This window comes from Nuphar pumila, chromosome 4 (genome assembly GCF_984573655.1).
Source record: "Nuphar pumila chromosome 4, dmNupPumi1.hap1.1, whole genome shotgun sequence".
In the NCBI taxonomy this organism is placed as follows: Eukaryota; Viridiplantae; Streptophyta; class Magnoliopsida; order Nymphaeales; family Nymphaeaceae; genus Nuphar; species Nuphar pumila.
Genome location: NC_143252.1, coordinates 11,882,768 through 11,907,428, shown reverse-complemented (window position 1 = coordinate 11,907,428; position 24,661 = coordinate 11,882,768). Strand labels below are relative to the sequence as shown.

Below are 24,661 nucleotides of genomic sequence, written 5' to 3'. Positions count from 1 at the left end.
TTGAAACACACTGCCACAAGGCCTAAACTGGGTGTACTCCTCGGTGGGAAGGGAGAACCTCAATGCAAACGAAGGCTAACTAATGTGCAGTGGGTGAGAGGGAGTTTTCCCCTTAAACAATAATAAAAAAGAGCAGGGTGGAAGAAGAGAAACTAAAACGATAGGACCTCCGTCTGGTTATGTGTGTGTGAGAGAGAAGCAACACTCTTATAAAGACCATCGGTGTTGATATGTGGCACAGGGGGAGAAGAAAATGATGCTTCACAAGAAACAATCTCTCTCATGCCTTGATCACCACTCGCAAAAAAAAAGATGGAAAATTACAAAGAAAGCATTTATGTACCTAACGATTCTTTCCTAACACGACCCTAAACCATCCAAATCATATCTCCTCAGACTCAGAGTAATCTGATAGCTTCCTCAATCGCTTACTCCGGCGATACCCAACTGACGGTTTCCCCTTGATCGCTACTTCTTTTTCTGCCCCCTTTGCCTCTTCTGGTTCATCGTCGTCGCTTTCATCGGAATCTTCAGAATCGACGGTTCTGTTGTCGATCTGCTTCCCCTGCTTGTATCCCCTCTTCTCCTCCTTCTCCTTCTCCTCTCTGAGCTTCTTTATACTCCCCTCGATCCTGCCCTGCATCCGCCGCCTCTCGAGGTTGAGGCCGCCCATCTTCCAGTGCGCCTCCCTCGCCCACGAGAGGAAGGGATCGGAGACCGGCGCCGGCGGGTCGATCCTTTCCTTGTTGAACTTCACGCCGGTGTACAGGTAAGGCCTCGGCAGGCTGCTGCCGTAGAACTTCGCCGGCGACACCGCTGGAAAATCCTCAGCCGGAGAACGCGAAGGCATCCTTTCTTCTTCTACCTTCTGGTTCACTGCTTCTGCACTTATAGACGAGTGATGGGGGGAAAATTGCTGGGTTTCGCGGGAAATATTTTGGCGCCAAACATTGTTCCTTTTTGGCGCCAAATTGCCCCATGTGATTCGACTAGGGCAATGTTGTCAATATCGGTATCGGCCCTGAATCAAATTTCAAATCGGCCGATTCCGATTCTTACCTGAATCGATCTGAACCGAACAGCTCTCAACCAGGGATGAGGCGTGTCAATAAAATATTTTAATAATAAAAAATATATTCTTAACGAGTTTTAAGCATTTTTTTAAAATAAGCCCCATCAGCCTTGTTTCTTATGGATTTTGGGCAGATACAATACTGATTCAGGCCAATTTGCAATGATACTGACAATGTTGGACTCGGGATCTCATTGGAACTGGCCCTACCGGACTATAGTCACAAATGTCTTTGATGAAGTTAGGCTATGTTTGGGAGCCTTACAGAGGTGGTATACCATGTGGTAAGCAGGGTCCTGTGCCAAGCTCAAGGCCCAGGTTCGAATCCCTCTGTCACATGAGGCTTAAGAGATATCTGGTAGGAGTCTGCCTAAGCCAGCTGGCCTTTTAAAAAAAAAACGTGTGCGCCAAGGATGCCCTCCCAGGGCAACTTGGTGACATATGCAAGTTGCCCCTACCAAAAAAGTGGAGCCATGGTCATGTATTGACTGACCCTGCAAACGAAAGGTATGTTGTCAAATAGTTCAACTTTTCACAGATATTCATATTATCATATCCAACTTAATGGAAAGCTTTACTATGCGACTTGGGACTTCTTAGGTAGGATCCTTAATCTCAGTTATGTCCAATACATCACAATAATATCTCCTTATTTTACATTTTATTTTTATTTTTGATTGAAAACGTACCAAAAGTTTTCATATTTTCCAATAAAAACAAAAAAACACTACAATTTATTGCAAGGACTCTGTACCCAAGAGGGGCATTTGTTACATTCCCACCCAAGGGAAGCCTATTTTCTTTGAAAGAGCCAGTTTGGAGGGAAAGTGCTTTTGGAGCACCGGAGATATGATCCTATTTTGAAAGTAAATCTGTATTTTTTGCATTTATTATGTAAGTTCCACCATATGTTTCTCATCAACATGTTTGTTTCACTTTATGTAGGAAAGGGCAAGAAACAAACACCCCTGAACAGTGTCTTTTTTACTATGTATGGCTTCAATTGAAATTTGGTTTGTTCAACAATTTTTTTTTCAGCTAGTTGTCGGGATATGGCAAACTGGTTAGGATGGCAGTGGACCAGACCGGACCGGGGGACAAGGTCTCCACCACCGCCCCGTCTCAAAATCCTGCCCACCATCCCCGCATGGGTTTTGATTTTAACCTCCATCCCCATTTCATGTTCTCCATCTCTGGTTCAAACAGGGTGAAGCCTCGTTTCCCCTTCGTCCACTGCCATCCCTAAAGAAAGATCGGGGATGGGGGCAGGGCGGGGATCAAGAACAAGGACGGGGGCCGAGGAAAGCGTAAGTTCATCCCCATGCTTTTGATTTTAACCTCCATCTTTGTTTCATGTCCTCCATCCCGGGTCCAAATTTAAATAAGTGAGTTCAAGCTGGCTTGATAGAAGAAATAAGATTACAAAAAAATACATTGTTTTTTTTAAAGAGAGTTATACAATGATACCATTGGGATTTGAATTTGCAATGTCCCAACACAAGGTGATGTGCACTAGCTGTTCTTACCAGGGGAGCCCAAGTTGGAAATTGTTTTAGATCTAGGAGCCCCGTTGGAAATTGTTTTAGATCTAAGATTTTACTGATAAACTTATTTTTTGCATACCAAATAGTTTAGTCACATGTTCTAAAATATATGTTTTTGCTTATTTTACGGGTTTGAATGAGCTCTTTAGAAGACGCATATGAACAGAGCCAAGAAGGCTTTGACTTATTTCCCAGCCCTACCCTTGGGACATTTTCCCCAGGAAACTAAGTGAAACAAACGCGATCTTAACGCAGAGAGATTTTTCCTATTCGATAAAATCCCAATAACGATAAAAAGATGGGGGAAAGGGCGACGGTTTTCATCTTCCCTCTCTACACTTTGTCGTCGAGAGTAGACGAGATGAGCAGCGGCGGCGGAACGACGGGGACGGCGAAAACTCCGGCGGATTTTCTCAAGTCGATCCGCGGGCGCCCCGTCGTCGTCAAGCTCAACTCCGGCGTCGATTACAGAGGTCTCTCTCTCATCCCCTTTCCCTTGTGTGTTTGATCTGTTTCTGAGAAGAAGTTACCGAACAATTGGTTCTACTATTTTCTTTGCTTCTTTGTTTGAGTCTTTTTCTTGGGTTTTTGGGGTTCGGACAGTCTGGGTAGGAGGAGGCGTTTTCTAACGGCACCGCTAGGGTTTAGGGTTTCTGAGTTTAGGAGGAAGTGATATGTCGAGTCATGGAGGCGACTTTCTGGGAATTATCATTTGGGATTATTCCGATCATCGTCGAACAGATAGGTTTCGTTGCAGGGTATGGTAACTACCTCGGTTTTTATGCACTCATGGGTACTCCCAGGGAGATGAGATGTGTTGGAACTCAGATTCTTGATGCATGATTGGAGTACAAAGTGATGGACAAGGTGGTTCATTATTCGTGGCAATAGATTGTTGGTTTCGACTTGACATAAGTGGTAGAAGGAGCTGGATTTGGGTTTTAGGGTTTAGTTTGCAAGGAGGGGTGTGTGAGTTACGGTTTGTGTTTGCGTCTGGGATACAGCCATTTTTATGAAGTTTTCAATATGACTAGTATATGAGGGGGCATGATATGGGGACCAAAATGGATTATCCGTGTGACAGAGATCAGAGAATGAGATTTTTTGCAATCATGATCTTTGGTTACAGGGGTGATGAATTGGTCATCTTGTTGATACACATCGAGGTCCCAAACAAAGAAGTCCGTGCATGCACTTTTAATGCTCAGTTAGTTTCTGGCTGATATGTTAACCAAGCACCTTACACGGATCTAGATATTTTTCTGTTGTAATCAAAGTCTTTTTAAAGAAAAAAATTTCTTGTGTTCTCCAAGAATTAGTCACGAAATCAAATAAGTTGACAATCTTGTGTTCTAGTATCTATGTTGTGCTTTTGTTATACCCCTGCACCTCATATTAAAATCGAGGAAGAATAAAGTTAAGATTTCATGGTAGGCATTTCCAAACAAGGGATATGAATCTTATCTCAGTTATCTCTCGTACTCTATGTCTCATGAGTGCTTCACTTAGCATGTGTCTTTCATAACTACAAAACATGACATGACCATTGAACATCAATGTTGGAAAAAACATGTCGTAATTCAATTTGAAGGGTATAATATACAAATTTATTGTATCATATGCCAAGATATGCAATCAAAATACAATAAAAAATTACAAATTAAGATATAAATTTTTTCTTAAAATCCAAAAGGTTATTAAAAAAATATGAAAATAAAAAGATATCCACCTGGCATTTTAAGGGAAATTTTAAAAAACACACCTAAACTATTATCAATAATAAAAAACACACCTTAATTTTCGAAATTGTTAATAGCACACCTAAACATTTTCATGGTTAATTAAAAAAGTCATAAGTTAACTTCCGTCAGTATTGCTGTTAATTTTTGTCATATTTACCATTTTACCCTCATAGCCATCTCCACCACCGTTATCAGCATGACCCCCAAAAAACTTGTGTCCTCTTACATTCTAGCAACCATGCGATTATTGGTAAAAGTAAAACTTGTTTGGAAGTCTAAGGTGCTCATTGTGTTTTTTTCTAATGACCCAAGGCTGGGAAGTCACTAGAACCCATTTTGTCTTCCATTTTCTGCTTGATTTCCGGCCATGAGTGCTCTTGGAAATAATAACACAATGATGATTGACTTGTTCATTCTCCAGAAAGTTGTTTTGGGCTTTATAAAACACAATTTTCAAAACCTTTTTAGACCTTTTTTGGTTCAAAATGACAGCCAAACATGTTTGGGAGGAACACTACAGAGAGAGTGATGCTCTTCTTCTAGAGAGAGGGAAGGAAAGGAAAGGAGTGCACAGCCTTCCTTCCAATTCTTCTCAATGAGTCTCCTGCAAACCCCTTTAGTTCCTCTTGGGATTCCCTCAATCTCAATCCCTTCTCATCATCTTCTTTATCAGTTAGGAGTTTGGGCATTTCCGATCGAGTTCCTGCTATCATGATGAAGAATACAGTGATGAGGCAGGGAGAGGGAGAATAGATTAAGGGTAAAAATGTAAAAATTTGGTTTTAACACAAGTTGGGTTAACATAAACCCTAGTTAATTGAATGGAAAGTGTATGTTTAGTACTTTAGTTAATGGCTCAAAGTTAGGTGTGTTTTTAATTATTGTCAATTTGTGAGGTGCTATTTTGAAATTTTCTTTCATTTTTATATAACATAACATCCAACCTAAAGAGTTATTAGGTATCTAATTTTCTAAATATACTAAATGTCGTCTACTTCTTCAAATTTTATGATTTAGTAAAACTGACTTTATTCTTGACTTCTTTTTATGCTTAAGAACCTCCTCCAACTTCATATGTGTGATGTCAATTTTATAGTGATGATGGTTTATCTTCATCACCTTTTGATGCTAATGGTTTCTCTTCTTGTCTTCTACTGTGATCTTTTATGTTTGTTGGGTTTTACTCTTCACTTCTTAGAGAGGAGCTGCCAAAGAAGATATGATATGTATTACAAGATTAAAAGGCGAAAGACAATGTTGTTTTCCTTTAGCTTCTTTATTTCTCATTAGGTATTAAGAATGAATGTTGCAGAAATGGAATTTGGGTTTCAGATTTGGGCCCTAGTCAATGTGATTGGGCTTCAATTTCTCTTGATTCTAGATAAAAGCTTGATATCTGTTAATTGCCTGACTGATGTTGTAAAAGTTATAATGAAATTGTGGTCTTCCACAAACGCCCTTGGAATGATCGAACGAAGTGTCTAAAAAACACTTTAAGCAAAGCCCTTAAAAAGGGTAAAATAGGAACAACACACACATAAATAAATAATTTTATTTATGTAAAAAGGATGCTTGAAAAGCATTACAAGAAGTGAAGTTTACAAGGGGGCTGCACCCCTATTTATACAAGAGCTGATGTGAGAGCTCATAAAGAGCTCTCCCTTCTAGCTGTTGGACTAGTCCAACGGCTAGAAATCTAGCTGTTGGACTAGTTCCAACAGCTAGTATTTGGTTAAGTTCCAAGCGGAACTTAACCAAACTAGATATTATCTAGTTCGATACGAACTAGATAATATTTATTGTACAATAAATTAAAAGAAAATATTACAACAACAACAACAACTACGCCTTCATCCCAAAACAATTGGGGTCGGCGATATGAACCAACAAAGAAAATCATTATGGGTCTTCCACATGAATCCTTCTCCTCCATTCATTTCTATCCAATGCCATGTCCTCGGTGAGGTTCAAAGCATTCATATCCTTTCTTATCACCTCCATCCATGTCTTCCTAGGCCTACCCCGACCTCTTTTAACTAATATATTTTCTCATTTCTCCATCCTTCTAACTGGAGCATCATTAGGCCTTCGTCGAATATGTCCAAACCACCGTAAACGATTCTCTCTCATCTTATCTTCAATGGGTGCAACGCCTACCTTCTTACGTATCTCCTCGTTCTGAATCTTATCTTTTATTGTATTTCCACACATCCATCTCAGCATACGCATCTCGGCTACACTCATTTTTTGAATATGATGTCTCTTGGCAGCCCAACATTTCGTACTATATAGTAAAGCGGGCCTAATAGTCGTCCTATAAAACTTTCCCTTCAACTGCAATGGCATTCTACGATCGCACAACACTCCAGTTGCACTCTTCCATTTCATCCACCCAACCTTTATCCTATGATTTACATCTCCATCAATTTCTCCATACTTTTGAATGATAGATCCCAAATATTTGAAAGAATCATCCACCGGTATTTCGTGCTCACCAAGCATCACTACACTCTCATCACTACTTCGTTGCTTACTAAATCGACATTCCATGTATTCTGTCTTACTCTTACTAAACTCCGCCTGTGTATAACTGTTTAGTTATACACTGCCGGTCCCAAGCCCGGATAAAGGAGGAGGGTTGCGGTAGGCCTGTGACAGCCAACATAAAAACTTTGTCATACCCTATGAATATGAACCAAAATTAAAAGAAAATATTAAATAATAAATATATATATATAATAATAATAATATATTATTATTATTATATATATCCATATTACATTTTAACACTCCCCTTCAAACTTACGGTACAATGAGCGAAAGTTTGTCTAAGAGGAAGTGAAATCTGGGAGCCGCAAGAGGTTTGGTGAAGAAATCTGCTAGTTGGTACTCAAATGTAATATATGGCAGATCAATGGTGTTGTGTAGGTACTCTTCTCGAACATAGTGACAATCCATCTTTATGTGTTTGGTGCGTTCATGAAAGGTTTGGTTGCTTGCGATGTAGATTGTACTCTTATTATCACAACACATGCGTGAGGCCTGTGTTGCTTCAGCTCTCATGTCAGCTAACAGTCTTCGGAGCCAAACAACTTCCATTGTGGTGGTTGTCATGGCTCTATATTCGGCTTCTGTAGAGGAAAGAGAGACCTTCTGCTGCTTCTTGCACCTCCACGATATGAGAGATTCACCTAAGAACACACAAAAACCAGTGGTTGAGTGTCTATCATTAGGATCACCTCCCCAGTCAGCATCAATATAAGCAATTAAATCTAAAGAAGATGATGCAGACATGAAAAGTCCTCGTGAAAGAGAACTCTTTAAATATCTAATAATGCGTAAGACTGCTCTCATGTGAACAGAGGTGGGAGCATGTTGAAATTGACTAGCTGTGTGGACAGTGGTTGATATTTTTAAATGATCTTTTTAAAACAAGTATTTGCAATAAACTTTGGAAAATCGTCAACCAAAAATATAAAACCGACTTTCCACCAAGTAGTAAGTTCGGGTCGAATCCTCAGGGAACAAGAATTAATTAAGGTATTTCTAGAAAATTTGATTTATTAATTAACAATATCAGTTTACAACTATAAAGTTAATACAACTACAATTAATCAAAAAAAGGAAAATGAAAAAAAACAATTAAATCTTCTACTCCACACCAAGGGTATTTTCGTCTTTTCGCCCTCTATTCGTTCTTCGCACTTGAAAAATAACCCTGGAAACTAAATATACTTTCAACCTAAAAATGCAAAAAAATACAAAGTTAGTATTCTATACTAACAATGCAAACAATAATTAAAACTAATTCTAATTTTACTAAAATAATAAAACAAATGCTACTTATCAAACAATAATTAAATAAAATACTAAACTAAGTCTAAAATTAACTAAATTAATTCTAATAATGCTGTATGATGAGTATACAACTCCTAAAATGCAGACACTACTGAAAACAGGTCTAAAATGCCGAAATTAAGAAAATTACGAAACTGCCCCTAACTAGTGTAAAATAGCATTCTGACAGGTTATCGGAAAACCACTGTTTGACAGGGCAAACGAGGTCCGATTTTTCCGAAATTTGTTCTGTTCTGCAACTGACAGATTAAATAAACTGACAGTTTTTCCAGAATTGAAAAACAGTATCTGGAACTCCAGATATAAGCGTTTCAAATTTGGGAAAAATCAGGATATCGAAAGTCCTGTAATTTGAAATCCAGAAAAAGCGGTTTTCGCAAAACGCTTAAAAATCATTCCAAATCAACTCCGAATGAGCTGAAATTTGGTCTGCAGTCAAATAACATGTCAATAAAGTGAATAAAACAAAATTTTTTGGAAAACACAGAATTTTTGCACAGAAAATAACGCTGGTGCGACAGGGCAAAAATCGGTTTTTTATTTGAGTGCACTATTCACTTTATGAACCTATTTAAACACTATCAAATGCAAATTACACCTAATACAATCTAAATGACACTGAATAACAGTGAATATGCAGATGGTTATTACGAATATGCTAAATACACGACAAACAAAACACGATAAGCAACTTATGACTAGAACTACGTTAACTAACAATGCAAATGAAACGATGCTAAACACTAAGATGCAATCCGTCTACTACGTAAATAATATCTAACTACCAATCAAACAAGCACAAACACATTTCACACATACGAAACAAATACGATATACGTACACACACTTCTACCCTAAAAAGAAATTAAATAAAGAAACTAATTAGTATAAAAATCAAAATAAATAATACTAAATGAAATTAATTCACTAAGGAACAAATGCTAGGGTTTGGGTTCACTCGGTTGACTCAACGAAGCTTGGTTGTGACTTGGGTAGGTTCGGTTTGGTTTAGGTAGGCTCGAGCTATGTTTGACTCGACTCGAACTAATGTGGACACGGCTAGGTTTGGCCTAACTAGTTGGATTGACTTGGCTAAGGTTAGGTCTAGGTCTTGGACTCGAACTAAAGTTAGGTTTTGACTTTGACTTAGGTTAGGCTTGACCTTGACTGGGGTAGGTTGACTCACTAGGTTCGGATTGGGTTAAGTAGGGTAAGATAGAGTAGGTTGACCTAGACTTAGGTTAGGTTTGACTCGACTAGACTTGGCTAGGGTTGGTCTTGGTCTTGGCTTTAAGCTAGACTCGGTTTTAGGTTGACTTAGTCAACTAGGTTTGGATTGACTTAGGCTCAAATAAGTTTGACCCAACTTAGGTTTGACTAGGCTCGAATGGGGTAAGGTAAGCTCGGTTGACTCACTAGATTTAGACTAGGGTTTGACCCGAGTTAGGTCTTGGTCTTGGTCTTGGACTTGACCTAAGCTCGGTCTTGACTAGACTCAAGGGTTGAACTGAAGCTTGACTAGGGTTAACCTAGACAACTGAGGTCGGTTAGAAGGATAGGCACCCAATAAAAAGTCAAAGATAATTTTGGAAAAAGGAGAAATCCAAAAATCGTCCTTCTAAGGGGGAGTTACAACCTTTAATAGCTTTAAAGTCCCCTTTGAAAAAAAAAAGTCCAGCCTAGAGAATCTCACGAATTTTTTTCTTTCCAAAACAGAATTAAATTGCAATTACTCCTTTCTTGGTAAGCCAAACCGTCCAACCTAGATAGTTACACAATTTTGGTTTTCCAAATAAGAATTAAGAACAATTAATTCTTTCTTGAAATCGTGGACATCCAATTTGAAAATTGAATTGGATTTCAAAATGGTTTTTCAAATCTCAATTTGTAACTCCCTATTACTAGACAATCAAGATTTAATTCCTTCTTTAAATACCCCACACGATTTTTGAAACTTAACTCTTTCCAAAACTTTCCAACTTTCAATGCCTTAATTGCCTCCCTTCTCCAAAATCGCCAACTTCAATTGGCTCTACTTTCTAAACTAAAAGAATTAAATCTACCTAGGGAATAAAAGGAATTAAATGGAAAATCGATTTCCTAGGAGTTAATGCTAACCTAATTCTCAAAACCTACTTAATTAACCCCTAAAAACGGCTAGGAAAGAAAACCCTAATACATTGAACCTAGACACCTTCCTAACTCAACTAATGACAATTAAGACTTTCTAAAAAAAATCGACCAAGAGCTCAAGGGGAGCTCTAATGGCTGCCGCCCCACCTTGGGGAAGAAGAAGATCCACACGAAAATAAAAATAAAAAAATATAAATATAAATTAACAAAAAGTATAATTAAAGATATGTATGAAGGAGTAGTAACCAATGTCCGCACTTGTGGAGGGGTGACAACCAATTTTCCGATAACGGTTGGGTTACATCAAGGATCTGCTTTAAGCCCTTTCCTATTTGCGATAGTGATGGATGAGCTTACGAGATCAATTCAAGATAATGTACCGTGGTGTATGTTGTTTGCTGATGATATTGTTTTGATTGATGAGTCTAGAGCTGGGGTTAATGCTAAGTTAGAATTATGGAGACAGACATTGGAAGCTAGAGGTTTTAAGTTGAGTAAGAGTAAGACTGAATATATGGAATGTCGGTTTAGTAAGCAACGAAGTAGTGATGGGAGTGTAGTGAAGCTTGGTGAGCAAGATATACCGGTGAATGATTATTTCAAATATTTGGGATCCATCATTCAAAAGTATGGAGAAATTGATGGAGATGTAAATCATAGGATAAAGGTTGGGTGGATGAAATGGAAAAGTGCTACTGGAGTGCTGTGCGATCGTAGAATGCCATTGCGGTTGAAGGGAAAGTTTTATAGGACGACTATTAGACCCACTTTACTATATGGTACGGAATGTTGTGCTGCCAAGAGACATCATATTCAAAAAATGAGTGTAGCTGAGATGCGGATGCTTAGATGGATGTGTGGAAATACAATAAAAGATAAGATTCGGAACGAAGAGATACGTAAGAAGGTAGGTGTTGCACCCATTGAAAATAAGATGCGAGAGAATCGTTTACGGTGGTTTGGACATATTCGGCGAAGGCCTAATGATGCTCCAGTTAGAAGGTTGGAGAAATGGGAAAATATATTAGTTAAAAGAGGTCGGGGTAGGCCTAGGAAGACTTGGATGGAGATGATAGGAAAGGATATGAATGCTTTGAACCTCACCGAGGACATGGCGTTGGATAGAAATGATTGGAGGAAAAGGATTCATGTGGAAGACCCAAAATGAATTTCTTTTTTGGTTCATATCGTTGACCCCAATTGTTTTGGGATGAAGGCGTAGTTGTTGTTGTTGTTTGTTGTATAAATTAACAAAAAGCAATAAAACTAAATAACCACTATTTTGATAAAACTAAATTAGAAAATAATAAAAAGGACTCCTAATTACACAATTGCTAACAAGAACAACACTATGCTGGAATTAAAAACATGAAGAAAAGAAAACTTGATTTTTTTTTGTAATTTTCTTTAATAGACTCAAAACACAAAAACAAAAAATGCTAAAAACGATTATTTAGAACTAGCCTAAACGAATGAAATGAACTAACACGACTATATACTGTTGTTAACACCCAAAACACACAGCAACTACACGGTTTACCAACATCAACACATACATTTAACAAAAATACAAAGATCGGCTAGAATAATCCTAGCCGATTTTTTTTTCTTTCTTTTTCAAAAATAAAATCAAAACAAGACACAAGCACAACCCACGACTAAAATGAACTAAAATGAAATTTTCTAATGAGATTTTCAGCAAAACAACACAATACACATGCTGGACGAAACAAAAATATCAAAACAAAAAATTATTTTTGTGAAAATCAAGAATCGGCTAGAATAAGTCTAGCCGATTTTTGGATTTTGCTTTTTAATTGAACACAAAATCATAACACACAACCAAACAATTAAAATGAATCAAAATGGAAAATTTTTATTGGATTTTCTGTAAAAACTCCACAATGAAACACGTTGGAAACAAAAACTCAAATCGGCTAGAAACACTCTAGCCGATTTACACGTTTCTCTTGGAAAACACTGAGAATCGCTAATCAAACATGAAAACAATAAAACCAAAACCTATATCTAACGTGTTGGTCTATGCACGAATGCTACTCTAAGGTTGAACCAAAAATAAAAACAAGAAACACACCAAAAATAATAAAAGAAAAGCAACACTCACTTTTGGTTTTAGCTAGAAGAGAAGGAAGAAGAAGACCTACCTTTTGGAAGATCCGACGACAGGGGGGATGAAGAAGAGCGGACCGTGGCTGGAGATGGACGTCCTACACAGTTCGAGAATGCTGTACTTCACCAAAAACGACACCTCTGCAGCTGCTACACGTTGGAGATCCACCGACGGTGGAATGTGAGCCGATTCTCGATCGGAGGGAGTAGAAAGCCGGATGGAGGTAGGACCGGCTCACCTTGGTGGTGTGTTTCGCACTCCCGCCCAAGGTTAATGGTCTCCACCTCTGCTACACCTGCAAAAATACAGAAAAGTGGTGAAAAGACAACAAGGAACAAGAAAGAAATGGAAATGAACAAAAGAAAGATCGAAAATATGCTTGAAAATCAAGCATAGACCGGTCTTCAATGGCCAACACGTGGGGGAGATGGAGAGGAAGGAGTTGCTGGAGTAGATTCACTGCAAGGGGCGTCCAAACACAGCCAAAGACGCCGAGGGTTCTTAAAAAAAAAACTATTTATAGTTTTGACATTTTTCAGAAAGAGTGTTAAAAAATAAAATATTGCTAGGCGCCACTTTCTGGGGGGTTTTCTGCAAAACTTTTTTAATTTGGATATGGATAGGCGTGTGAGTTGGGTTTTGGGCTTTTTAAGAATTGATCCAAGGTCCAATTGACCTGAATGAGTCGGATATGGATCCGATCCACCTCGAAATCCATGCCCAAACACTGAAATAGCCATAACTCTCTCATTTTAACTCCGATTTTTCTGAAATTCGAACCATAGCCCCTTACTATCAAAACACATCTAAACATGGGTTTAAAACCTTAAACTTGATACAAAATGCATGAAAAACTTGTTTACATGATGTGCATTTCATGCATCATCAGACAACATGTGCAATGTTTGGCCGAGTGATAGAAAGGTAGGAAAGAGTTCCAACAAATTGTCTAAATGGAGTAGGATCTTCAAGTCGTTCTCCATCATCAATTTTTATCTTAACATTAATTACTTCTGGAGTATCTACTTTCTTTTCATCTGAGATGCCAGACCTGCAAACAATGTCAAAAGCAAATTTAGTTTGAGAAATCAAATGCCCTCTAAGGGAATAAGCAACTTCTATGTCGAGGAAATATAGTAATAGTCCTAGGTCTGACATCTCAAAATGAGTTTTAAGAAGAGTTTTGATATTAGCAACTCCCTGTTTGTCACTTCCAGTGATGATCATATCATCCACATAAAGAAAAAGGATAATGATACCTGCTTCAGATTGCTTAATAAACAAGGTAGTGTCAGTCAAATGTAATGAAATATGCGGAAAAGCAAAGAGTGCACTAAGCACTTGCAACATCTACTAATGAACAAACAAAGATGGGCTAATACCCAAACCCACAAGAGACAACACAACATAAAAATATAAATGCCTCTTATTGAAAGAGAGAGAGCTCTCAAGAGTAGTAAATACAAGAGGGGAGCACCCCTATTTATACACAAGAGAAGGAGAGGGAGAGGGCCAAGAGGCCTTAAAAGGAGAGCCACCTAGGGGGCTCCCCATGTAGTCGTTGGGAGCCCCCAACGGTCACTAATGTGACCGTTGGAGGCCCCATCGACTACATGGTGGGGCCCCTTTTGAGTGAGCAAAAAACAAAAAACAAAAAATACATTTTACAAAAAATAAAGAGAAAAATAAACTAAGAAAAACAAGTACCCCTATCGGGTACTTGTGAAATGACAGAAATACCCCTATCGGGTATTATATATATATATATAAATATATATATATATATATATATATATAAATATATATATATATATAAATATATATATATATGAATTACATATATTTTAACACCCTCCCTCAAGCTTTACGGGGATATAACCGAAAGCTTGTTAAGGAGAAACAAAAACCGAGGAGCCGCAAGAGCCTTAGTGAAGAAGTCCGCCAACTGGTACTCTGATGTGACGTAAGGTAGTGCTATAGTTCCTCTTAGGTATTCATCCCGAACGTAATGGCAGTCCATCTCAATATGTTTAGTACGCTCATGGAAGGTGTGATTGCTTGCAATATAGATTGCGCTTTTGTTGTCACAACACATCTTCGAAGGAGTAGAGATGACAATGCCCATATCACTGAGGAGGCTTCTTAGCCACACAAGTTCCATGGTTGTAGTGGTCATAGCACGATATTCTGCTTCCGTCGATGACAATGATACTTTGTGTTGCTTCTTGCATCTCCACGAAATCATAGAGTCACCTAAGAAAACACAAAAAACGGTAGTTGAGACACGGTCATTGGGATTTCCTCCCCAATCTGCATCAGTATAAGCAATTAAATCAAGTGACGAGGCAGAAGAAAGAAAAACTCCCTTAGTTATGGTATTTTTGATATATCTGACAATCCTTAAGACTGCACTCATGTGCACGGTTGTAGGTGCATGTTGAAACTGACTGACAGAGTGGACGGCATAAGCAATGTCTGGCCGTGTGATGGATAGGTAGGTTAGAGACCCAACAAGTTGCCGGTAGGGAGTAGGATCCTCGAGAGGTGTTCCATCTTCCAACCTTAATTTTGCATTGATGACTTCTGGGGTTTCTGTCTTCTTGTCATCGGAGATACCCGATTTGGAACAGATGTCAGCAACAAGTTTCATTTGAGAGAGAATGTACCCTCGAGGACAGTACGCCACTTCAATTCCTAAAAAATATCTTAAGAAACCAAGGTCAGACATATCAAAAATTTCTTTCAAAACCTTTTTAATATCATTAATGCCTTGCTCATCACTTCCTGTGATGATCATATCATCAACATAAAGTAGTAAAATAACTATAGAAGACCCTGCACTTTTCACAAACAAAGCAGTGTCATTATAACATGAACGAAAATTTAAACTTGTCATTACATTACTAAATCTATCATGCCAAGCCTTTGGAGCTTGTTTTAAACCATATAATGCCTTTTTAAGTTTAAGAATTTTATTTTTACCAATACATATTCCTGGTGGGGGATCCATGTAAACTTCTTCATTTAATTCGCCATTTAGAAATGCATTCTTAACATCAAGTTGATAGATAGGCCATTTCTTTACAGACGCAATAGCAATAAGAGTCCTAACACTAGTCATTCTAGCAACAGGTGCGAAGGTTTCTTCATAATCTATACCATATTCCTGAGCATATCCTTTAGCTACTAATCGTGCTTTATAACGTTATAATGAACCATCACTCTTGGTTTTAATTTTGAAGACCCATCTACATCCTATTGATTTCTTTCCAGTGGGTAACGAAGTTATTTCTCAAGTTTTTGCTTTTTCAAGGGCACTAAGCTCTAAGTTCATGGCTTCAACCCATTGAGGAATATTTTTGGCCTCATTATAGTGTGAAGGTTCATGAAATGAATGTAATGCAATTAGACATGCTCTATATCTAGGAGTTAGGGACTCATAGGAAACAAACCTATTTGGAGGATTGGAGATCCGACTGGATCTCCTTAAAGATGTTTCTTCAATGTCGGATCCTTGAGAGTATTTTTCTAAGGCACTTATCTGAGTTTGTTGACCACGCCTAACATATGTTTGGATTGGTCTATTATTCTCATCTACAGCATTATCAAGAGGGATTTCCTCTAGGTCATTCAAAGACTCATTAGAGATTTCCTCTTCTTGAGGAGTCTCATCTTCTTGAGATAGAAGATCAAATAAAAAAGTATATTCACTTTCGTCAATATCTTTAGTTTTCACAAAACCATTTTCATTTTCCAAAAATGTTACATCTTTGGATACATAGAGTTTGTTATTTTTCAAGTCAAAACATCTAAAACCCTTTTGATTTTCTCCATAACCCAAGAAAACGCATTCAATAGCTTTAGGAGATAATTTGTCCCGTTTATGAGTAAGGACAAAACATTTACATCCAAAAACTCTTAATCTATTGAAGTCAGGTGTTCTTTCAAATAGTTTTTCGTATGGAGATGTATTTTGTAAGGATGAAGATATCATTCTATTTATTAAATAAGTTGAGGTTAAGGCCGCTTCGGCCCAAAAATTCTTTGGAATTTCTTTGGAAATAAGGAGTGTCCTAGTGGTTTCCATGATATGTCTATGCTTTCTTTCGGCCAAGCCGTTTTGTTGAGGAGTCATAGGACACGATCTTTGATGACAAATCTCATTTACTTCTAAATAGTTTTGAAATTCATTTGATAAATATTCTCCACCTGAATCGGATCTAAGAGTAGAGATATTACTTGAAAATTGATTTTTAACTATCATATGAAATTTTTTAAAAAACTCAAAGACTTCGGATTTTAAATTGAGAAAGTAGATCCATACATACCTAGTATAGTCATCGATGAAAGTGACATAATAGGAGTACCCTCCTTTAGACATGACGGGGGAAGGACCCCAAACGTCTGAATGGACTAACTCAAAAGGTCTTTTGGATACAAAAGTCCGGTTTGGAAAAGGAGTAGATTTCATTTTGCCAAAAATACAATTCTTGCAAACAAAATGTTTCTCATTACAAAATTTCTTTCCAAATGGAAAGGAGTACATTTTTGAGAAACTTGGATGTCCAAGTCTTTGATGCCAAATATCAATATTTTTATCTTGGACATGGTTACAAAAAGAGTTAATGGGGAGTTTCAAGTTGCTCATGTAATAGAGATCTCCCATTCTATGACCTTGCCCAATCAGCTTCCCGGACCGGAGATCCTGTATAGAGCAATCCTTAGTTGAGAAGGAGATTTTACATCCATGATCGCATATTTGAGCAACAGAGAGGAGATTTAAATTAAGTTGAGGTACAACTCTCACGTTTGTCACAAAGAAGTCTTTTGAAAAGTTTAAGGTTCCAAGACTTTTAACTTGTAAAGATGTACCATCGGCAGTTGAAACATAGGAGTTTTTAAAATTATTACATAAATCGGAAAGCTCATTTTCAAGGGGGGTCATATGAAAGGAAGCTCCAGAGTCAAGGATCCAAGACGACATACCTGGAGGAGAGGAGGAAGCTACGGCGGCACCCGAAGTTGATGGAATCTTGAGTAGAGTTTGTAGTGCCTCCGATAGTTGAGCAAGCGAAAAAGAGTTCGTTCCTTTGATTGCTTCCTCTTTCTTTTGAGTAGCTTCTTCAACGGAAGCAACTTTATTTTTTGGTGCTTCATTCAACTTAGGGCAATTAGGTCTTATATGACCCGGTTCTTGACAATGATGGCAAATGGCTTTTCTATAGTTGCCATTATAGTTATTTTGTCTTCCAAAATGTGGAGGTTTGTAGGTTTTCATATGGTTGCCGGGTTTGGATACGGCCAAGACATCATTTCCTCCTTTAATCATGCCAAGACGGGTTTCTTCTTGGCATATTTCGGCTATGACATCTTCCAAGGGAAGAGGCTTTGATCTATGTAGGAGGGAGGATCTAACTTGTTCATATTCGGGCCTAAGCCCATGTAAAAATTGGAAAAAGTGTTCTTTTTTCATTTGTTCTCTCCTTAATTCCACATCTATACTAGAAACCCATTTTGGTTCTAGTAAGGATAGCTCATCCCATAGAGGGCCAAGAGTGCTAAAGTAATCCCTAACACTCATTTCTCCTTGCTTGATAGTCCGGATTTTTTCTTGAAAAAAGAATTGACGAGCAAGGTCTTTTTGTGTAAACATACCTTTCATGAAGAACCATGCTTCATTTGCCATCCTAAATTTGGCAATGTTGGCGCAAATCTTGAGCTCCACATTATTCATGAACCAAGCGAGAATCTTGGCATGCTTACTCTCTCAATCTTCTATTTTAGATTGGTGATCTTCAATGGCCTTTATGCGGGCATCTCCTTCAAGAGCTTTTTCTTGATCGCCTTCCATCTTAGTTAGTTGGAGTTGTGGTTCCGGAATGGTGCCCATAACGTATCCCCAAAGCTTTTTCCCTTTGAGGTTGTTTTCCATGGCGGCGGCCCACATCATGTAGTTGGAACCATTGAGCTTAAAGGAGAGATCAATCTTTTGTTCTCCTTCCATAACAACCACTTACAAGAGAATATCAAGGAGAGAGAAACAAAAAGACAAATATAGCTACACCACTAGCTATATTAAAAAGAAGAGCATACACAAGGCTCTGATACCATGTAATGAAATATGCGGAAAAGCAAAGAGTGCACTAAGCACTTACAACATCTACTAATGAACAAACAAAGAGGGGCTAATACCCAAACCCACAAGAGACAACACAACATAAAAATATAAATGCCTCTTATTGAAAGAGAGAGAGCTCTCAAGAGTAGTAAATACAAGAGGGGAGCACCCCTATTTATACACAAGAGAAGGAGAGGGAGAGGGCCAAGAGGCCTTAAAAGGAGAGCCACCTAGGGGGCTCCCCATGTAGTCGTTGGGAGCCCCCAACGGTCACTAATGTGACCGTTGGAGGCCCCATCGACTACATGGTGGGGCCCCTTTTGAGTGAGCAAAAAACAAAAAATAAAAAATACATTTTACAAAAAATAAAGAGAAAAATAAACTAAGAAAAACAAGTACCCCTATCGGGTACTTGTGAAATGACAGAAATACCCCTATCGGGTATTATATATATATATATATATATAAATATATATATATATATGAATTACATATATTTTAACATCAAACAAGAACGAAAACCAATATTAGTCATAACATGACTAAACCTATCATACCAGGCTTTTGGTGCCTGTTTAAGACCATAAAGTGCTTTCTCAAGACGAAGAATTTTACCCTTAGGAAGACTAATACCAGGATGAGCTTCCATGTATACTTCTTCAACAAGGCTCCTATTTAAGAATGCATTTTTAACGTTCATTTGAAATATAGGTTATTTCTTAATAGAGGCTAAGGCAATGAAAGTTCAAACTGTGGTCATTCGAGCCACAGGAGCAAAGGTTTCCTTGTAATCAATGTCATACTTTTGAGCGTAGCCTTTGGCTACAAGACGTGCCTTGTATCTTTCTAGGGTCCCATCACCTTTGGTTTTGACTTTATAGACCCATCGACAACCTTTAGGTTTCTTTCCAAGAGGTAGGTCTTGGATGGACCAAGTATTGGCTTTTTCTAAAGCATCTAGCTCTAATTTCATAGCTTCAATCTATTCTGCATGATTTTTGGCTTCAAAATATGAGGAAGGTTCAACATAGGATTGAATTAAAGCAAGAGTTGCCCTATATGAGGGTGAAAATTTTTGATATGTCTGACCTGGGTTTTCTAAGGTATTTCTTAGGAATTGAAGTTGCATACTCCCCCAAGGGGTATGTCTTATCTCAGATGAAGCTTGCCTCTGACATTATTGCTAGGTCTGGGCTGACAGATGACAAAAAGGGTGGAGACTCCAGAAGTGATCAATGCCAAGATGAGAGCCAGTGATGACACTCCTTTAGCATACCCCACGCCTTACCGTCAATTGATTGGATCTCTAACATATTTATCTATCACCAGGCCCGATATTTCACATGCAGTTCATAGTGCAAGCCAATTTCAGACTGCTCCCTCTACTATTCACATGACAGCAGTAATGAGGATTATTAGATACTTAAAAAATTACATAACTAAGGAAGTATTCTTATCCTCTTCTTCACCTCTTACTTTACTTGCGTATACTGACTCCGATTGGGGGGTAACCCCGATGATCGTATTTCTACCACAGGTTATTGTGTGTTTCTTGGTGAGTCACTTATCTCATGGAAGTGTAAGAAGCAACATAAAGTCTCTCTCTCGTCTACCGAAGCAGAATGTCGTGCGATGGCCACTACCACAACTGAGATTGTATGGTTAAGAAGCTTGTTTAAAGATATGGGTGTCTCATTCTCAACTCCTTCAAAGTTGTGTTGTGACAACAAGAGCTCTATCTATATTGCTAGCAATCACACCTTTCATGAACGAACAAAGCACATTGAGATGGACTGTCATTATGTTCGTGATGAGTTCTTACGGGGCACCATTCAACTCCCATATGTTCCTACCGAATATCAGTTGGCGGACTTCTTCACCAAAGCTTTGCCATCGCCTCGCTTCTACTTCCTCCTTAGCAAACTCTCGGTGATTTCACTGTGTGTTTGAGGAGGGGTGTTAAAATATGATGTATATATATATATATATTTATTTATTTATTTATTTTGTAATACCCGGTAGGGGTAATTCTGTCATTTCACTTGTACACTCATATCCTAGATATGCTTTCTTTTACTTTTTCCTTTTATTCTTTTTCCTTTTTTCATCTTTTTAGTTTTTCTTTTTTTATTTGTTTGAGAGGGGTCCACATAGAGTCGTTGGACCCCTCCAACGGTCATAAATATGACCGTTGGAAGGGCTCCAACGACTCTATGGGAGCCCCTCCTTGGGTCCCTTGCTGTGTATAAATAAGGGGCATGCCCCCCATGTATTCTTTAAGCTTCTTATGAAGCATTTTATGAGTGAAATATATTTTTTTACCTCTTTGTGTGTTTGACCACTTTTTGTGGTTTATTTTGCCCATTAGTGGCCTCTTGTGTATGTGCGTGCTTCCGTGCTTTCTCTTGGGGATTTCGCCTCTCTCGGTTGGCACTTCATTACAGGCACGACCAAGGCAGAACATTTCTTTAAGGGGAAGGATACCTGGAGGAGACATCAAGCCAAGGAGACACCCAAGGTCCATGATGTGTTGGGCAAGGATGTGGCTAGGCTAGAAGATTGGTTCATATGCAGTGGATCTCGGAGGGACCCTGTCCCTGCAAGCCTTGAATACAGGGCATGCCACCAATGAGAAGGAGGCCAAAGAGCTAAAGATGGGTGCTCTACAAATATGGAATGCTATCAAACAAGAGGTTGTGGTGGAGAAACCAGGGGAGCTGATGTATGTGAACATTACCATCCATGGATGAGCTGCTAGAGCTATAGTGGATATGGGTGCCACCTTTTTTTTTTACGGATAAGGAGGTCAAAAAGCTAGGGGTAGGCCTTAGGCGGAGACTCAATCAAGCCACATAAAGACAGTGATTTTTGAGGCACGACCGATAGCAGGCATGGTAAATGGCGTGACGCTTCAAGTACGTGGTGTTGTCTATTGCGTGGAAGCACAACTTTAAAATTGGAAGCACATTTCCCCAATAATGGGAAGTGAGCTTCATGATTTTTTGGGGTTTGGATAATTATACCCTTAAACTTTTTTTAACAAAAAAAATAAAAGAAACCATGTTTTATTAAAAGGGTAAAATGGTTATTTTTAAAAAAAATCGTAAAAAAACCCAAATCGTGTAGGGTTTGGATTTCATTCGAAACTCTCTCTCTCTCTCTCTCTCTCTCTCTCTCTCTCTCTCTCTGACGACCTCCACCAACCTCCGACCTTCGATGATGGGCCTCTTCAGGTATGTGTACGCCCTCTCGCTCGCTCTAATTCTCCCTCTTCTTCTCTCTCTCACTCTTTCTCTTTTTTCTCTCCCTCTCTCTCTCACTCTTTCTCTTTTCTCTCTCTCTCACTCTTTCTCTTTTCTCTCTCTCTCACTCTCTCTCTCTCTTTCTCTCGGTGCGACTCTCTCTCTCACTCACTCTCACTCTCTCTCCGTCCCTCGCTCTCTTTGTTTGTACTTTGTATTGTTTGAGACTTATTCTGTTTTAGTCTCTTCCATGTGGCAATTATATCATGTCTAAGTTATTGCTGCAAGTAGTTTTCTTCTACTTTACTGTAATGGTTTGATTTGAGCATGTTATGCTTCTATAGCATGTTGGCAATCCATTGTAAATGAGAAAATATATTGTTTGACTATAAGACAAATTTTCTTGAAGCTGGATATTATTTGATCATGGAAAATGTTTATCGTTTTAGCTCAACAATGTTTAATGAAAAAAAGGTTGTGCAGCTAATCAGCCTTTGGATGAATGTTCTAGAAGTTACCGTGCACCTCTGGATCTGATTGTTCATAAATTGGTCCAGGTTTGTTTGGTTGTGCACAACTTTGTGCTCTAAATCTTGAGTAGATGTGTTTATTTTCTCCTAGGTCGCTTCCCTCTGTGCTTTTCTTTCGATTCCTAGGTTGCTTTACCTATGATTCCTAGGTCACTTTCAGTTCTCTTCCTAGGTCGCTTCTGTTTTGCTTTTCTTCTCGCTTCCGAGGTGATTTCCGATTCACTTCTAAGTCGTCCCGCACTTACCGCTTAAATTTTAGAAGTGCCTCGCTTCCTGCTCCCGCTTCCTCGACTAGCAACCCTGATTTGTAGGTTGGAATAATTTAAAATACTGAAATTAGCATGTGATGTTCCATCATTGATTACTTTCTTTATCAGCTTATGTAGCAAGACTTGAATTACTACAAAGCTACCATTTCATCACATGGTTTGGTCCGTGATTCCTGAAGAATTTAGTGGAAATTTTTTCAATTTGAGGTCTTAGGAAGATGCCTAGATTTATGAAATAGTATGTGTGAAAACAAAATTTGTTGCTACTTATTTGATAAGCTTTAAATTTTGGTTGAAATTAAAGTGTTTTCGTAAGTCTTCATAAAATTATATGAATAAAGATAATCTTGTGCTAGGAATTTCATATTAGATTCTTTCATAATAAGATTGTGCGACTTTGCACATGTTTCCCATTCTGAACTGTTAAATTTAGTTATATACTTGAAATGTTTTGGCAGTCGTGCATCTAGGAGCATCATTCCTTTGCTAGCTTTCTACGTTTTTTATGCTAAGAGATCAGCCTCAACATTATAGAAATTAAATTGAATGATCTGGGCACTACCTCCTCCTTTGGCTTGGACGCTTTGGGTTTCAACTTATAATTGGACTGTTTTCTCTGGTTTCTTGTAATCATAGTGCATCAATTTTGAGCTAGATTGTGGTTTATGCTAGAACATGAGGTAGATTGGGAAGAAGCCATTTTAAGTCTGTTTAGCGCATGCCTTATTGTGAGCCAGTCTTCATCTAATATATCTCTGTAGGTACTAGAGGCATTTAATTGCTGAGAGGATAAAATTTCGTCTGGTGATGAAATGTGAACATTCAATTAATTGCTATTCTTTTCAATTTTAGTACTGTCTGCATGTAGTTCATCCGGGCTAAATCTCACATCTCATAAGTCTTTCCACTAAGCTTGGGGTTCTATCTGCTTGGCTAGGTTAGGATCTCCAAGTTGGCAGACTCTTGTCATCAGGAATGTTAATAGCAACCAGATTTTACCTTCATCCTATCTGTTACATGATTAGCTCCTCTTGGATATTTATATTAACTGATTCATATGATCTCCAAGTTGGCAAACTCTTATCATCAGAAATGTTAATAGCAACCAGATTTTACCTTCATCCTATCTGTTACATGATTAGCTCCTCTTGGATATTTATATTAACTGATTCATAGGATCTCCAAGTTGGTAGACTCTTGTCATCGGGAATGTTAATAGCAACCAGATTTTACCTTCATCCTATCTGTTACATGATTAGCTCTTCTTGGATATGTATATTAACTGATTCATCCTCTTTTTTTATTGCTTTTTCACAATTTCTGTATCTAATGATCGTATTTTTATGTGTATAGGAATTCTTGCTTGTTTGGATGGATATATGAACATAGCAATGGAGCAAACTGAAGAATATGTCAATGGACAGCTGAAGAACAAGTATGGAGATGCATTCATCCGAGGAAACAATGGTAATTGGAATAATTTTGTCTTGTAGTGCATGCAAAACATAGGGATGTGTTGTCCATCTCACTTATGAATTTGCTCTAATGCAGTTCTCTACATTAGTACATCGAAAAGGACTCTTGCGGATGGAGCATAGAAAATAAGGGAAGGTACCACTGTGTATCCGTGCCCTTTTTGGAACTCTTGTTTGGCTGCATAACTGGGTCATGTGAATTTGGATATTTAGATGAAGTTTTTTATATGAAACTAGTCAGTGACGACATTATTTACTATATTCATATAAACGATACAACGTACATTAATTGCCCTCTGACCTACCGAACATGTAATTCTGTTCATAGAAAACTTCGACACATGCTTCTGGTTTCTCGTGGCATTGGGACTGCCTGCTTTTGGATTGCTCAGCAGATGCGCCCCTGTTTTTGGAAGCTCACTGTGGGCGCCAATTGGTGAACCTGCATTTGGTGGGTTTGGGTGGTTAACAACTTGTGATTTAAAGAAATTAGTGGTATTATACAAATAAATATTGCAGTAATTTATAGAAAGCTGCCTAACTTTTT

General features: G+C 38.3%; 2 protein-coding genes across 2 annotated transcripts; one reads left to right on the top strand and one right to left on the bottom strand.

Moving 5' to 3' along the window:
* Positions 1 to 193: 193 nt before the first annotated feature.
* On the bottom strand, positions 194 to 850 carry LOC149839377 (uncharacterized). Its single transcript, XM_090004850.1, has one exon. It carries the CDS (start codon positions 848 to 850, stop codon positions 383 to 385), a length of 468 nt encoding a protein of 155 aa, XP_089860976.1. The 3' UTR covers positions 194 to 382.
* Positions 851 to 2,921: 2,071 nt separating this feature from the next.
* LOC149839376 (uncharacterized) lies at positions 2,922 to 24,412 on the top strand. The gene is made up of 3 exons (XM_090002516.1): positions 2,922 to 3,089; positions 23,993 to 24,106; positions 24,191 to 24,412. The coding sequence occupies exons 1-3, from the start codon at positions 2,978 to 2,980 to the stop codon at positions 24,235 to 24,237; spliced, it is 273 nt and encodes a 90-aa protein (XP_089858642.1). The 5' UTR covers positions 2,922 to 2,977; the 3' UTR covers positions 24,238 to 24,412.
* Positions 24,413 to 24,661: the final 249 nt, after the last annotated feature.

Excerpts from the sequence above, each read along its gene's own strand:
- LOC149839377 (XM_090004850.1), bottom strand. The coding sequence starts at position 850 with ATGCCTTCGCGTTCTCCGGCTGAGGATTTTCCAGCGGTGTCGCCGGCG.
- LOC149839376 (XM_090002516.1), top strand. The coding sequence starts at position 2,978 with ATGAGCAGCGGCGGCGGAACGACGGGGACGGCGAAAACTCCGGCGGAT. Across the intron at positions 3,090-23,992 it reads CTCCGGCGTCGATTACAGAG|GAATTCTTGCTTGTTTGGAT; the intron begins GTCTCTCTCTCA and ends TTATGTGTATAG. Across the intron at positions 24,107-24,190 it reads ATTCATCCGAGGAAACAATG|TTCTCTACATTAGTACATCG; the intron begins GTAATTGGAATA and ends GCTCTAATGCAG.